The following is a 12,834-nucleotide window of genomic DNA, read 5'->3' as shown; positions in this document are numbered from 1 at the left end:
ATCTCGAAATAAACATCACGTGCGACTATACGAAACTTCTGCTGCTGCTGCTGCTGCTGCTGCTGCTGCTGCTGCTGCTGAAAGGTCAGAAAGAGGAAGGCAGCTGCCCCGAAAAGTGTCAGGCTTCGCGGTAAGTGTCAACTAAACGCGGTACGCCTACAAAACGAAATTAACGCGTGTCGCGAATATGGATTGCTTTACTCCACATTTTTAAAATAAAGAAGATACGATATGCTTATTACCTCGGGGATCGCTTCCGTATTAATAAGTCTTTATTATATAGCACGATTCAAGCTAATGAAGAAGGTCGTTCACGAACTTAACTAAAATCGAGGAGAGACATCGTACCCCATCTACTACTCTGCTATGAGGTAGAAGCAAACTGTGGGCTTACGTCCAAAAAGATCGGCACTGAAACGCCATCAAGAAACTCACCAGAAATGCTCAACGTGAAGTGTAAATTGAGCAGTGAAGGTCGCCTGATTTAAGTCTAGAGAAACTGACCTGTCATTATGAAATCATTTCGAGATTTTAGTCATGCGAACTGCTCAAAATCGCCTCAAGCGTCGGTATTTCAACTTCATGGGCAAGAAACATAATACGAAATGCACGCAGAAACAATTTCTGGACCCTTCGTTCCCTTTTGTTTCAGTAATTACCTTGCAGACGTCTGTTTCGTGTTTCTCTAAAACCTGATAAAGGCGATTTTGACCCCAAACATTAATTTACAAGCGGGACGCATGCGGAACAGCACTTAGACCTCCGCGAACAGTGTCGGTTATTATTGTTCGAATTCGAAAGAAGTGGGATATGTCGACATATCTCTGTAAATATCAGCACCGGATTTCACGAAAGTCTGTTCTGTGGTTCTAGCAGTTACATTTGGACAAAATGGCGGACGGATAGCTATGGTGACCGATGGTGACGCTAAGAGGCGCATTTTTGCATCATCAATGAGCCTAAAATGATGAGGAAGGAAGGGAGATGATACTGCCGTTCTGCAAGGAAACTGTTTCAAAAACTCACCAACGAAGAGTTCAAAATACCTGTATTCGTAAACAGAACATATTTCACAGACCAACAGTTTGAATGTTCTGTAATAGAGGCCAAAATCAACCTTTAACTTTAGACGGAACGAAACAACGACACGTGTGAAGTGACTACATTTGTTTCAAACAAGATCGTCTCAAAGTTAATGACAAAGGCGGTCATGAAGCGCTAAGACCCGAAGCGAAGAGGGTGGATATGGGACAGAAAGTGTGAGGATGTGGCCTGAACTCATATGGCTGTGGGCATGCGTGATCAATTCCTTAAAACAAACGAAGACACAGTATTTGGGTGATAATCTCGAAGATGGCTTAGGCGACCATGTAGCACGCAAGACCCGACGGGAGGAGGCCAATTTGATGGATGGATGGTGAGAATGTGGCTTGGATTCATTTGGCTGAGATTATGATTCGACGGTGGCTACTGTGAACACGACAATGGACCTCTGAGGTCCATAAAGGGTAAATAAATTTTTGGGTAGCTCAACTCTATGGAGTCAGAAGAAACGAATTTGAAATGTGCGTTAAACCCGCGACCCTAACCTGCTCCGAGTTCATATCATGCAACGTCTACAGCCTCCTTTATGACCACAGAAACGACTGGCTTCGGATATATGAGTGGTCAAATCGCAATAAAGCTGTAAGGCTAAACAAATGACATTGCGAGGTAACAGTTGCACTCGACTGGATACGGTAACATTTGAACAGATTTTAACAAAACCACATCAAGTTTAATCTTCGGAAGAAATCTAGTCACGACGAAAACCGTACGGCAACGTGTTTCATTTCAGCTTCACGATAAACTCGGTCACTCTGACAATTACTTATGCCGTTCGTCTCAGCATCCCACCCAAAGTAGCGTGGGATCGTTCACCGGGGACAAGACTGCCGTAGTGTGACACTGATCTTCTTTATATGGCCAATCGTGTAAATCAGTTGTTTCCACGTGGACTGTACCGACACTAGGGGGAGCGAAAAGGCCAAGGGCAGCTGGGGGCACTCTTGATGGGCCCCTCTGAGTGCGTTGTTCGCTCATTTACGAGTGAAGTTACTTCAGACAAGACACTGGGAAACTGATGTAATTTCATCTAGCCCATCCGTCGCATTAAAATGTAGTAAGGGTGAGGTATCTTATTTTATTATTATATTCCTTAGTGGGTTGTGCAAAACGCTATTCTGAGCAACGCTTTTTTGTTAGGCAGGTAAGGGGGCAGTGATGGGACCAAAGGGGGTGGTGGCCCGAAAAAATTTGGGAACCACTCGTCTAAATGCATGTCATTGCAATGTGATGCTAAGCACTGAGATAAATTTTGAATGTTGCCAGGTGTGTTCAGGCGCGGAAAACTATGGCCCCCGTCATTCCTGCAACACGTTAGCCTACAGAGTCAGACAATTTGCCGCATACGCAAGGCGAACTGCGTTCTACGTTATGTGGGTTCGAAGCACTTAAACCAAATGATCTGATGGCCGGGCTGCGCCCAATTGCGGATACCAATTAGGGAAAAATGGGGTACTTTTCTAAAGCCAGTTTAGTCCCTTTCATGACATCCTGCAATTTTCGATTACGAAAAGTTATTACGTACTTCCAAACACAGATGGCAGCATATTTCTCAATTAGCGGGAAACTTATTCGAAACGCTTCTTTAGTTTAACGGCACTTTCTCAACTGCACAGTTCATATGGCGTCGAATGGGAGAACGATGCCTGTGAAGAAGGAACTTGGAAGGAAACGGTCGTAGTCTAGGTACCTAAGCATCTGACTGTAATGGCTGAAGAAAATCATAAAACTCTCTACCGTCCGCAAAATGTGGTCACCAGCTCCAAACGGTACAACGTCACACTTGGTCCATACTTAATGCGGTGGTTAAGCCAAGTCAGTGCTCACTTCTGTGAAATGCTTGGAACATAAAACTTCTATTCATCAAATTTAGTTGCAAAACGAATATGTGACACAATGTATATAGCGTAGCTGATTCAAAACACCTTGCAAAATGCGTGTTCCCGTTCGTTCGTCTGCCGAAACTTTCAGATCCGAAATCAAAGCTTGCACATAGCACTGCATACAATACATTTGCGGAAATAACAGCGCCTGCTCATTTTATATTCCCACAATTAGACCTTTTCTGGGTCACTGCTCAACTGATGATTACAGTAGCCTATCATGCTGATGAAATAAGAATACTACTGATACATGTCTATGGTTATTACACGTTATGAATTGCTGCTGGACTTCTCGTAAACAGAATGCACATATTGCCCCGATTAAAATCTCTGGTACTCCGCGTATACAACTAACACGTGTCAATCTTCATTGTTCGCAAGCAGAAGCACCCGTTCCTCGCACGTGATATGGTTACTTTCGTTACAACATATGTAAAGCTGTCCCCGTGCTCAACTAATCAAGCACTATGCCATGAAGGCGTATGCAGGAGAGGATGTATAAATACACGTTTTCTTGACCTCGGCACTAATTGGAGGTGAGTGGTCAACTTCACGCACCGGCCGCTTTACCCCCGGGGAAAGAGCGCCCGGTACCAATTGGATAGGAGGTTGAGTGGGTCCCAGAGCCGGTCTGGACGAAGTGGAGAAAATTCTTTGCCCTACCGGTACTAGAACTCCGACCCCTCGGTCGCTCAGCCCGTAGCCAGTCGCTATGCCGACAGTACTATCCCGGCTCCTAGCGACATTTCCCCCCCCCCCTTGGCACTACAGCCCCAGTGGGCCTAGGCCTACTTCCATGAACTTCTCCGTTCACTTCGGTTTTTCTAGATCTTAGACATACGGTAGGACTCCTTGGGCGGGTGATAAGCTCGTCGCAAGGCCTCTACCTGTACACAAACACAGAAAAACGCACACAAACATCCATGCCCTGAGTGGGATTCGAACCCACGATCCCGGCTTCCGAGCAAGCAAAAACAGTGCACGCCTTAGACCGCTCGACTACCGTGACCGGCAATGACAACATACGAGTATAGCGCCTTTCAAATAAAACTCTGAAGAAAGAATGACATTAAAATTGAAGAATCTTACGTAATTAAAAAGGATTGGAAATTAGGACGTGAATCATATCTGAACACTGTTAGGCTACGCTTGCACATCGCCTTAACTGCCGTGGGTACCGTATGTATATCTCGGCACGAGAAGGTGGTAAATTTCATAAATCTGTTCTCCATTATATCCGAGGTAAGAAATTCGACAAATACATCTATGAAGGCAATATTATCCCTGTTTACGATATTTAATCACTTAGCTATGAAACTGTGAGGGGAAGTGGAGATATGGCTCCACACGTGCTTAATTGCGGCACTAGATGGGGGTGTGTGGGAAGCATCACGCCCCAGCCGCTTTATCACCGAGGATGGAGCCCCCAGTACCCTCTCAAAGGAACGTGCGTGGAACCCAGAGCCGGTGTGGTCACTGTAGAGAAGAGAAAAACTCTCGTCTCTGTTGGCAATCTAACCCCAGATTCTTCGGCTGTCCGGCCCACAGCCCAGTCGCTATATCGCCACAGTCATCCAGACTCCTTGTATACAGGGTAAATAGTTCAGAAAATTTGAGCACCACTCCAAAAACTGCCTGGAAACAATGTGCCCCCACTTCCAGTCCTGCAATCAGATTACAAAATAAACACCAATGATGCGTCATATTAAACCACCACCTGCCATATGACTCGCGTAAACGGTGATCCAAAGACAGCTTCACGCTCATGTATCATCTACTGATGTTTGTGACGCAAAATATAGCTACTTTAGGTCTGATTTAATATAAAGGCGGTAAAATAATTGATACGTTTTAAATCTCAAAGAAAAGAAAACGCAAGCGATGGTCTACTTGTGCCATCAGAACTGATGTTGACAACTGCTGAAGAATTTATCAAAAAACAGCACAAAACAAACTACGAAGAACTCTGGGGCATAACACTATATAGTCGGCTGAAAGTTAACAGACGTTTCGGAGGAACATGTAGCCTCAATCTTCAGCGTCGAAAAATAAGCCAAACAACCAGCGTGAAGCAGGTAACAAGTAGAACTCTGGTTTCTTGCCTGGCTTATTCTTCGACCCTGAAGATGGAGGCGACATGTTCCTCCGAAACGTCGGTTGACTTTCAACGGGCTACACGGTGTTATATCCCAGATGATAAGTCTTCGTGACCACTGCTTTGAGAACCTCAATTCCTACGAAACAAATTATGTTTGTAGCGAGGTCTCTTACAAACTCCGTTCTCCTGCATTCACTGAAGAAGGGCAGTATATCAGGGCTGGATCAAAGAAAGGGGTAGCGGCTGTAATGCATTATAATACTGCAATAATCTATGTCAGAACAACCGAAACTGGATCCAAACACTCTGAAAACACATTCTACACTATTGTTTGAAATGATAATTTTTTTAAACTATTTCGTATGCTCATCCTTTTCATCTGAGACTCCACTGACATTTCACAACCCCAATTTTTTTTGTATTTTTTATCCCTGTCTACGAAATGCTGTTTGTCAAACCTAAAGATCGTTATGACTGGTTGAGATATTCCAATGTTTGTACTGGGTGCGCATCGGGCTCCTCCTCCCAACGCGAATCAAAATCATCCCTCTCAAACACGTGATAAAGTGAGTAACCAATGTGGGTGCGCGGCAGGCGGCGGTTAACGAGTTCATCATAAATATCTTCATTTCTCTTCCTCCCCTTTACTTCCCTTCCGCAACCATCTGAAACAAATGTCATGTATATGTTGCACTGCCCAGTACAACGTGAAAGTACATCCGAACACTTGTGATTCCGTACGCTATCAGATATGGCGCAGCTTACGTGGATTATTGTTAATTTGAAGTTTGGTGACAGAAACGTCAGCAATCACAATGGGTTCATACATTAGTTACAACACATCGCAGGGTTAAAAAGGTACAAACCTCACGTAACTCCATTCATTTAATATTAGTGTTTAATCGTTTACTTACGCGAACAGCGTAATTGCGCAGACAATGGACTCTACACCCGGCCGTGTCCCAATTAACTAGTTCCATAACAATAGGACTGAGAAGTCTTAAATACTGTTCATAGTGATCAGTGACCACAAACACAACAATGGAAATCAGTTATGTGATGAGGTGAATTCTTGAGTGCCATTTCTACCGAATACTTTCTGTGTTCTTGGTGATAAATGTGACCAGAATGTATTCCTTGTACCGCGCCTGGCTAATGAGAGATGCTGTGGCCGCTGCTACCCTAGCCTCGCCACCTGATGTCATCATCAACGTCGGCGGTAACAGTGGTACGTCACCGCCGAGGCCTGCTTCTACTCATCAGTTCGCGGCACATCGCGCCGTCTTAGCGTCTCACAGCGGCTACCTCAAGGCCCTACTTACTGCAGCAGCTTCTGGAACCTCCAACACTGTCACAATTGCTGTCCCTAACGTCAGCCCTGAAGCTTTCGCCCCGCTCCTCACTTTCATGTACACTGGATATCTAGACATAACGCACGAGAATATCTATGGTGTTCTCTTAGCAACACACTTACTTCACATGCCGAGAGCTTTGGATCTCTGCAGGACCTTTCTTGTTCAAAATCAACAACCACAAACCCAATCCTCGCTTTCCAGGCACCTCCCAACTCCCACCGCCCTCCCGACGTTGGTGAAACCTATTCCTAGTAGGAAAATGTTACCAGTTCTGTTAGGTCTTGGAAGCTTACAGCCACCACCACCCCCACCAGCCCCTTTCTGGCCACCTCCAACATATCATACACTGCCCACGCCTCAACCACCTCAACTAATGCTCCCATCAGCAGACAACTCACCTTTCAGATATGTTCTCCCAACATCAGCTCCTCTAGACATAGAAAGTAGCCATCAGAACCATGAACCATTGAAGTCACTGCAACCTCCACCACCTGACATCCCTACCCGTCCCCACACACCACAGATAACCGGAAACAACACGAGACGACGCCCAAAATCACCACTTGCCATCCCATCAACATCAACTGGTCACAAAAATATATTTCTTCGTGCGGCATCTCCAGCAACACCATCCAGTGTATCGCCTTGTCTTTCTGGCACTTCATTCTCTTCAGAGGATCACAATGTGGTGGACATCGCCCCCAGAGATAAACATAAATCAAAAAACCAACTGAGTCAACATCAACAACAGCTACCTCACAAGAAACATCAACAACCTTCTAAAGCATCATCCTGCAAGAAGCAACAAACCAGCGACACTAGCATCCATGGAACTGCAAACAGCAACAACAGCAGCAGCAGTAAAGTTATCATTGATGTGGCATGCTGTGATGGTCCTGTGCGTTTTCATCGAGTCCTCAATGACAATTACGGACTTACACTTGATGATATCCTTGCTGATGGTCCTGCCAAAGAGAAAGCCTCAAGGCATGATACAACACACGAACCACCTTTCCAAAATAACCAGGAAGCGGCATGTGTTTCACACATTCACAAACCTGCAACTTCAAGCTCCAATTTTTCATATTCACAACCAGAAGTCAAAGATGAAGACACAGAAAATGAGCCCACAAATCAACAATCAATGGCAACTGAAGTCAATGATGAACATATAAAAGGTGGAACAGAGCAAAACACATTGACAAAACAGCCAGTAATGAGTCACATTTGTGAAAGCAGCGGTGCTCAGGAAGCAGAAACAAGTAACTTATCTGAGCATCCAGCCACTGACAGAGGTGACTCCAACAAAGAAGACAGTTCTGCACCAAACCTCAGTGATGGAAATACATCCTCTTCTTCGGCCTCCATAACAAGTGAGAAAATCAGTGGCAGCCTAGAGACTGTGTACACTTGCTTCTACTGCAACCATACATTCAAAAGCCATTACTGCTATCAGAAACATGCTCGCCGTCACATCAATCCAGTAACAATTGACCTTTCAAGACTAGCTGAGAGACTTGGGAGTAATAAAAGTGTAGCTGTGTGTAAAATTCTTGGCTCTGAAAAAGATAAAGTGAATGGAAGTGGCAGTGTACGTCGAGAAGTGCGTCTTCTTGATATGAATGTACAGTACTACCCATGCAAAACCTGTGGCTCCAAATTCCCAAGTTATTATTTTGTTCATAAACATCGAAAAATGTGTCATGCCAATGAAGAGACTGAATCCCTTGTAGGAAGTGAGGAGTCGCATTCACAATCACAGACAGCGACATCAGTGTGAAATCTGATAATGACTAAATTAACTACTGTAACATCCAAAACATCTTAATTCTGCTGTTCCAAACTACATTCCCATTCCAGCAAACTGCTGTGATGTAAGTGCTACAGAGAACTTATCCGTCAATAATTTTAATTAAACTTTCACCATAAACACAGAATATTACCTAGGCTACGAGTGACACAACTGCAACTATTCACCAGAATTAGTGACAAAAATATTAACTTAAATATGGTGATGATTACAAATTTTTCATTTCTATTTGCTCAACAATATTGGTTTTGAGTACTGTATATGTATTACTACATGCCCATGCTTTGTAAAACTGGTGATATGTGAAGCTGATATGGTCAACATGATCCCTTTAGCTCAACAATAAAAACGAACCCGCAATCAATTTGTGATATAAAGTTACTTATTACCGTATAAAAATCTCAGTTCACTCAGCATGCTTCTCAAGCACTGAACTGTGATTATGTAACCATCTGAACATGGTCGGAATTGGCACTCAAATGTTCCCTTATCACCATACACAGAAACCTTCAGTCAAACAATCAATGAATCACTACAAAACTAAGAATCAGAGACACAATCCTAACAGGTTGAAATAACCTGATGACAAGACCACACTCGTACTGTAAACGCACAGATCCTCTTCCCTCAATTCCTCCTATATGCCTTCATTCAAATACCTCTCTAAACACAGGAAAGGATAACCTCCAATCCTTTCAACAAAACACTAAACAAGTTCTGGGAAGAACTAATCACCTACTCTCCTTTGATATGACATGGACTGCACAGAAAACATGTCCAACAATTCTTCTACCACTGTTTGTGCAATCAATGTTGTGGGAATATGTGTAGTGAGCCAATGCCTAGCAACAACAGAGTAGAATACACATACAGACACACAGACTGCAAGATGATCTCATTAGCATGCTCTTATTTATATATATGTGTGTGTGTGTGTGTGTGTGTGTGTACATATTCTTCCCCCAAAATAAGGAAAGTAGGCTAAAGATGTCATTCCGAGCTATTATCCATCCAATTATCAAAATTTAGGCAAATGCACACTATTCCATCCCTGCAAACATTCTGAAAACCTTATACAATAATGTGTCTACAACATCCATGTCTTAGATCACACAACAACCCCTTTCTGACTCACGCCCAGCAATTCGCAGGAACATGTATGTACTCGCATGTAAATGTTAGTTCAAGACACATGCACCAATATTGGAACAGTTACCATTTTTACATATAATTTTCATACATGTCTGCCTGTAAGCCATAAATAATAATAAAACTTGATGCAATAGCTATCTGAGAGAAACAAGCAACAATAAGCAATAAAGCTGAGATATGCAAAGTTTTTGGAGGATTCAGAATTAAGTGAAATTAATACTAACATGATTACAGTAAGGTGAATGATGTACCAGATGTGGGAAAGAAAATCACTGTCATAATCAAGAAAAAGATGGGACCATATCCTCCCACCCTCCAATTATTCACTGCTTACATAAGACTGTGGGGCAGATACTGTAAAATAATTAGTCAAACAAGAGTAATCTATAAAGCGTCGATTTTGTTCTTTTCATTTGTTTAAATTACAACACATTCATCTTTATATTTACCAGAGGCCTGGATATATTCTCTTGCTTCCAAGTAAATACACCCCAACCTCCCAACCCCAACCCCCTCCCCACACCACCCACCAGTTGGTCTATGTTAAGCACGTTCTACAAATTCAAAATTCTTTATGGTTCAATAACTCTATGGGTTTGCCTCAATGATACTACCATTGCTAGATCTCTTGCCTTCATGAGTCTTCCATTCTTGCTTCAAATAACAACATTCAAAACCAAGTTTTGGAAAATTACACCAAAAGATGGGTCAACTTTTCTTATCTGAAAAATGAATTTTCATATCATTATACCTACACTAAAAACTGTTTTTGTAAACCGATTCCAAAAAATGCTCTTAAGTGATAAAATGAGATATTGTGTTCATCTCAAATTAGGACATCAATGTACTATGTCTACATTCAACAAAGTCATCAGAAAACTTAATTTCTCTGGTAACATTCATGGCAAGCCAACCAGACACAGGGGAAAAAGTTACTAGTTCAATAGCTCAACCCCCTAATTAATTGTTCACATTTGTATTGCTGTTACTGTTATTATGAGTGTTACAACAAGCACCACCACAGCTGCTATAATTACCATTAACATATGAAGCACAATAATATTCACTGTATTCCAACGTAATTTAACATTAAAAACACTAAGAAACAGAAAAAGTAAAAAAAAAAAATCCATGCAAAGACACTGCACATATTTTCTGAAATCTGACTGACCTTGACTAGGCTACCCTGGAAACTAAATTAATTGCTGGTTATGGAATACAAAAGAAGAACGAAATATCTCCAACAAATAAAATCAGATTCAATAAAATCAACATTTCACATCTGGGCCCCAACTTTGCATACCATTATTTTCCTTAACATATAACCTATCCTGTTTTATTATGAAATCCATTTCCATAAATTACTGAAATCTTATCACAATTGTTGGAGCCACTTTCAAGAAAATCGTCACTTCATTTCTGGTGCCCGTCTGAAAAGACTCCATTTTTAAATGACAATGTTCATATTTGACAGACACTGACCTATGACAAACTCCGTAAATACCAAATACAAATATCATTTTTTAAGTTACTGGGCACTAAAAAAACACACATCCATCCATCCAGCCACTCACTTGCACATACACATACATAGTGGGCACATTCCAGACACAACTTTTTCTTATTCTGGATGAGGGTGTCAAAATGTGTAAGTCTGTCAGAGTCTAAAGACGGATTTTCCACCATTACAATACTTTCTCAAATATACTACTTGCACAGGAAATTAAAAACATGCCCAAAACAAACACCATACACTAATAAGAACTGAGACATCTCTAAGCAACACATACTTAGGCTTAGTTTCCTACTACTTACATGTACATTCATACCACAACAGCAACAAATTAAATATTTTAAATTCAAAATTATCACAAAAAAAAGTGAAAAAAATGTGTGGATATGTTCTGCCACAGCACAAAAATCATAACAAGAATGATGACAAAATGTTTTGAGAAATCTAAGACATTCACAGCATTGAAAACTTAGATTATGATCTCCTGGGTTATGACACCACATTGTGAAGACTTCTACTCTGAAGATGGAGGCAGCAAATTCCTCCAAAATTACATCAGTAATCACCTATAAAACTACAGGGTGTCATAACCCAGAAGACCACCATCTAAATGCCTGGAAACTTCCATGGCCTGTGAACCCTGTTTATTAAACATAACCCTAAACACTTCAAATTTCTTCATGTACACATAGTTTCCATCGTAATATACCGATGAAGAAGTTACACAATACAGTGCTTCATGCCAATATCAGGTTCACTTCTTCTATAAGTAATTATTGCCGGTCACGGTAGCCGAGCGGTCTAAGGCATGCACTGTCTTCACTTGCTCGGAAGCCAGGATCGTGGGTTCGAATCCCACTCAGGGCATGGATGTTTGTGTGTGTGCGTTTTTCTGTGTTTGTGTACAGGTAGAGGCCTTGCGACGAGCTGATCACTCGCCCAAGGAGTCCTACCGTATGTGTAAGATCTAGAAAAACCGAAGTGAACAGAGTTCATGGAGGTACGCNGGGGGTGGGTGGGGGGGGGGGGGGGGGGATAAGTAATTATAAAAGGTCACTTACCTTGTGTGTCAACACATTCTTCATCACTTGTCTCCACTTCTTCTTTCTTCTTCTTCTCCTCTTTTCTGCGCTCCTTCTTCTTGTTCTCTATTTTTCCCTCACTGAAAATGAAAATTAAACAACAATATTATTAATTCGCCATTATTTATGGATATTACCGACAGGCACAGAATGTATCAAGTGCCTCAAACACACACACACACACAATTACATACAATTTACTGTGTTGTTGTTCTCATCCTCATCAGCAGCTACCACCACCACCATAAGTGTAATTAATATTATTATCAAGTAGTAGTAGTAGCAACAGCAGCAGCAGCACTAGTACTAAGTAGCAGTAAATTATTTCATTACCAACGGTCATTATTTTATTCATTACAACTGTCTGCCATGTACACCAACCATTATTTAAAATATGAAGACATCAAGGCAAGAATTTTCACTCATTTACACTTGAACATTTAGTTTCATGGGCTGTGTAAATACATGCAGGGACGCAGCAATAACCTGAGAAGTGCTGAAATGCTTACCGCCTGAGCCGAACTGTTATGTTCTAACATCCAGAATCCAGATCCTATTCAGAAACATCCACACTATAACTTCAAAGTGGGATTCAAAAACCTGATTATACCTACCAAGTAATCTATCAATTGCTCCTTTTAGCTTAAAAGAATAATCCCTGATCTGTGTTTCAAAATATGATTTTAGTAAACAGTAATCTAATATACATGTAATGGTTAAAATAGTGTACACCACAATGTAGTACACAAAATAACCACTGGTTTTCTCCTGAAGTTTATTGGGTTTGCTTACATTGGGAATGAAATGTAAATCAATTAAAGTCTGTTTTTGTGCTCC

The 12,834-nt window shown here is 41.7% G+C and overlaps 2 protein-coding genes across 2 annotated transcripts in view; one reads left to right on the top strand and one right to left on the bottom strand.

Moving 5' to 3' along the window:
- The first annotated feature begins 6,046 nt into the window (after positions 1-6,046).
- Positions 6,047-8,697, top strand: LOC111870244 (B-cell lymphoma 6 protein). The gene has a single exon (XM_023862365.2). The coding sequence runs from the start codon at positions 6,214-6,216 to the stop codon at positions 8,218-8,220; it is 2,007 nt and encodes a 668-aa protein (XP_023718133.1). The 5' UTR covers positions 6,047-6,213; the 3' UTR covers positions 8,221-8,697.
- A 1,413-nt stretch (positions 8,698-10,110) lies between these two features.
- Positions 10,111-12,834, bottom strand: part of LOC111870238 (nuclear receptor corepressor 1) — a 209,257-nt gene continuing 206,533 nt past the window's right edge. The window contains exons 11-12 of the mRNA XM_023862351.1: positions 11,977-12,077; positions 10,111-10,124 (exon numbers count right to left, since the gene is read on the bottom strand). Of these exons, the coding sequence (XP_023718119.1) occupies positions 10,111-10,124; positions 11,977-12,077 (115 nt within the window). The remainder of the gene's footprint in view (positions 10,125-11,976; positions 12,078-12,834) is intronic.

The sequence above is a fragment of the Cryptotermes secundus genome, unplaced genomic scaffold, assembly GCF_002891405.2.
Source record: "Cryptotermes secundus unplaced genomic scaffold, Csec_1.0 scaffold1314, whole genome shotgun sequence".
NCBI classification, from domain to species: Eukaryota; Metazoa; Arthropoda; class Insecta; order Blattodea; family Kalotermitidae; genus Cryptotermes; species Cryptotermes secundus.
This window is presented reverse-complemented; position numbering and strand designations above follow the sequence as displayed.

Bases quoted from the DNA above. Each gene is read 5' to 3' on its own strand.
- LOC111870244 (XM_023862365.2), top strand. From the start codon at position 6,214: ATGTATTCCTTGTACCGCGCCTGGCTAATGAGAGATGCTGTGGCCGCT.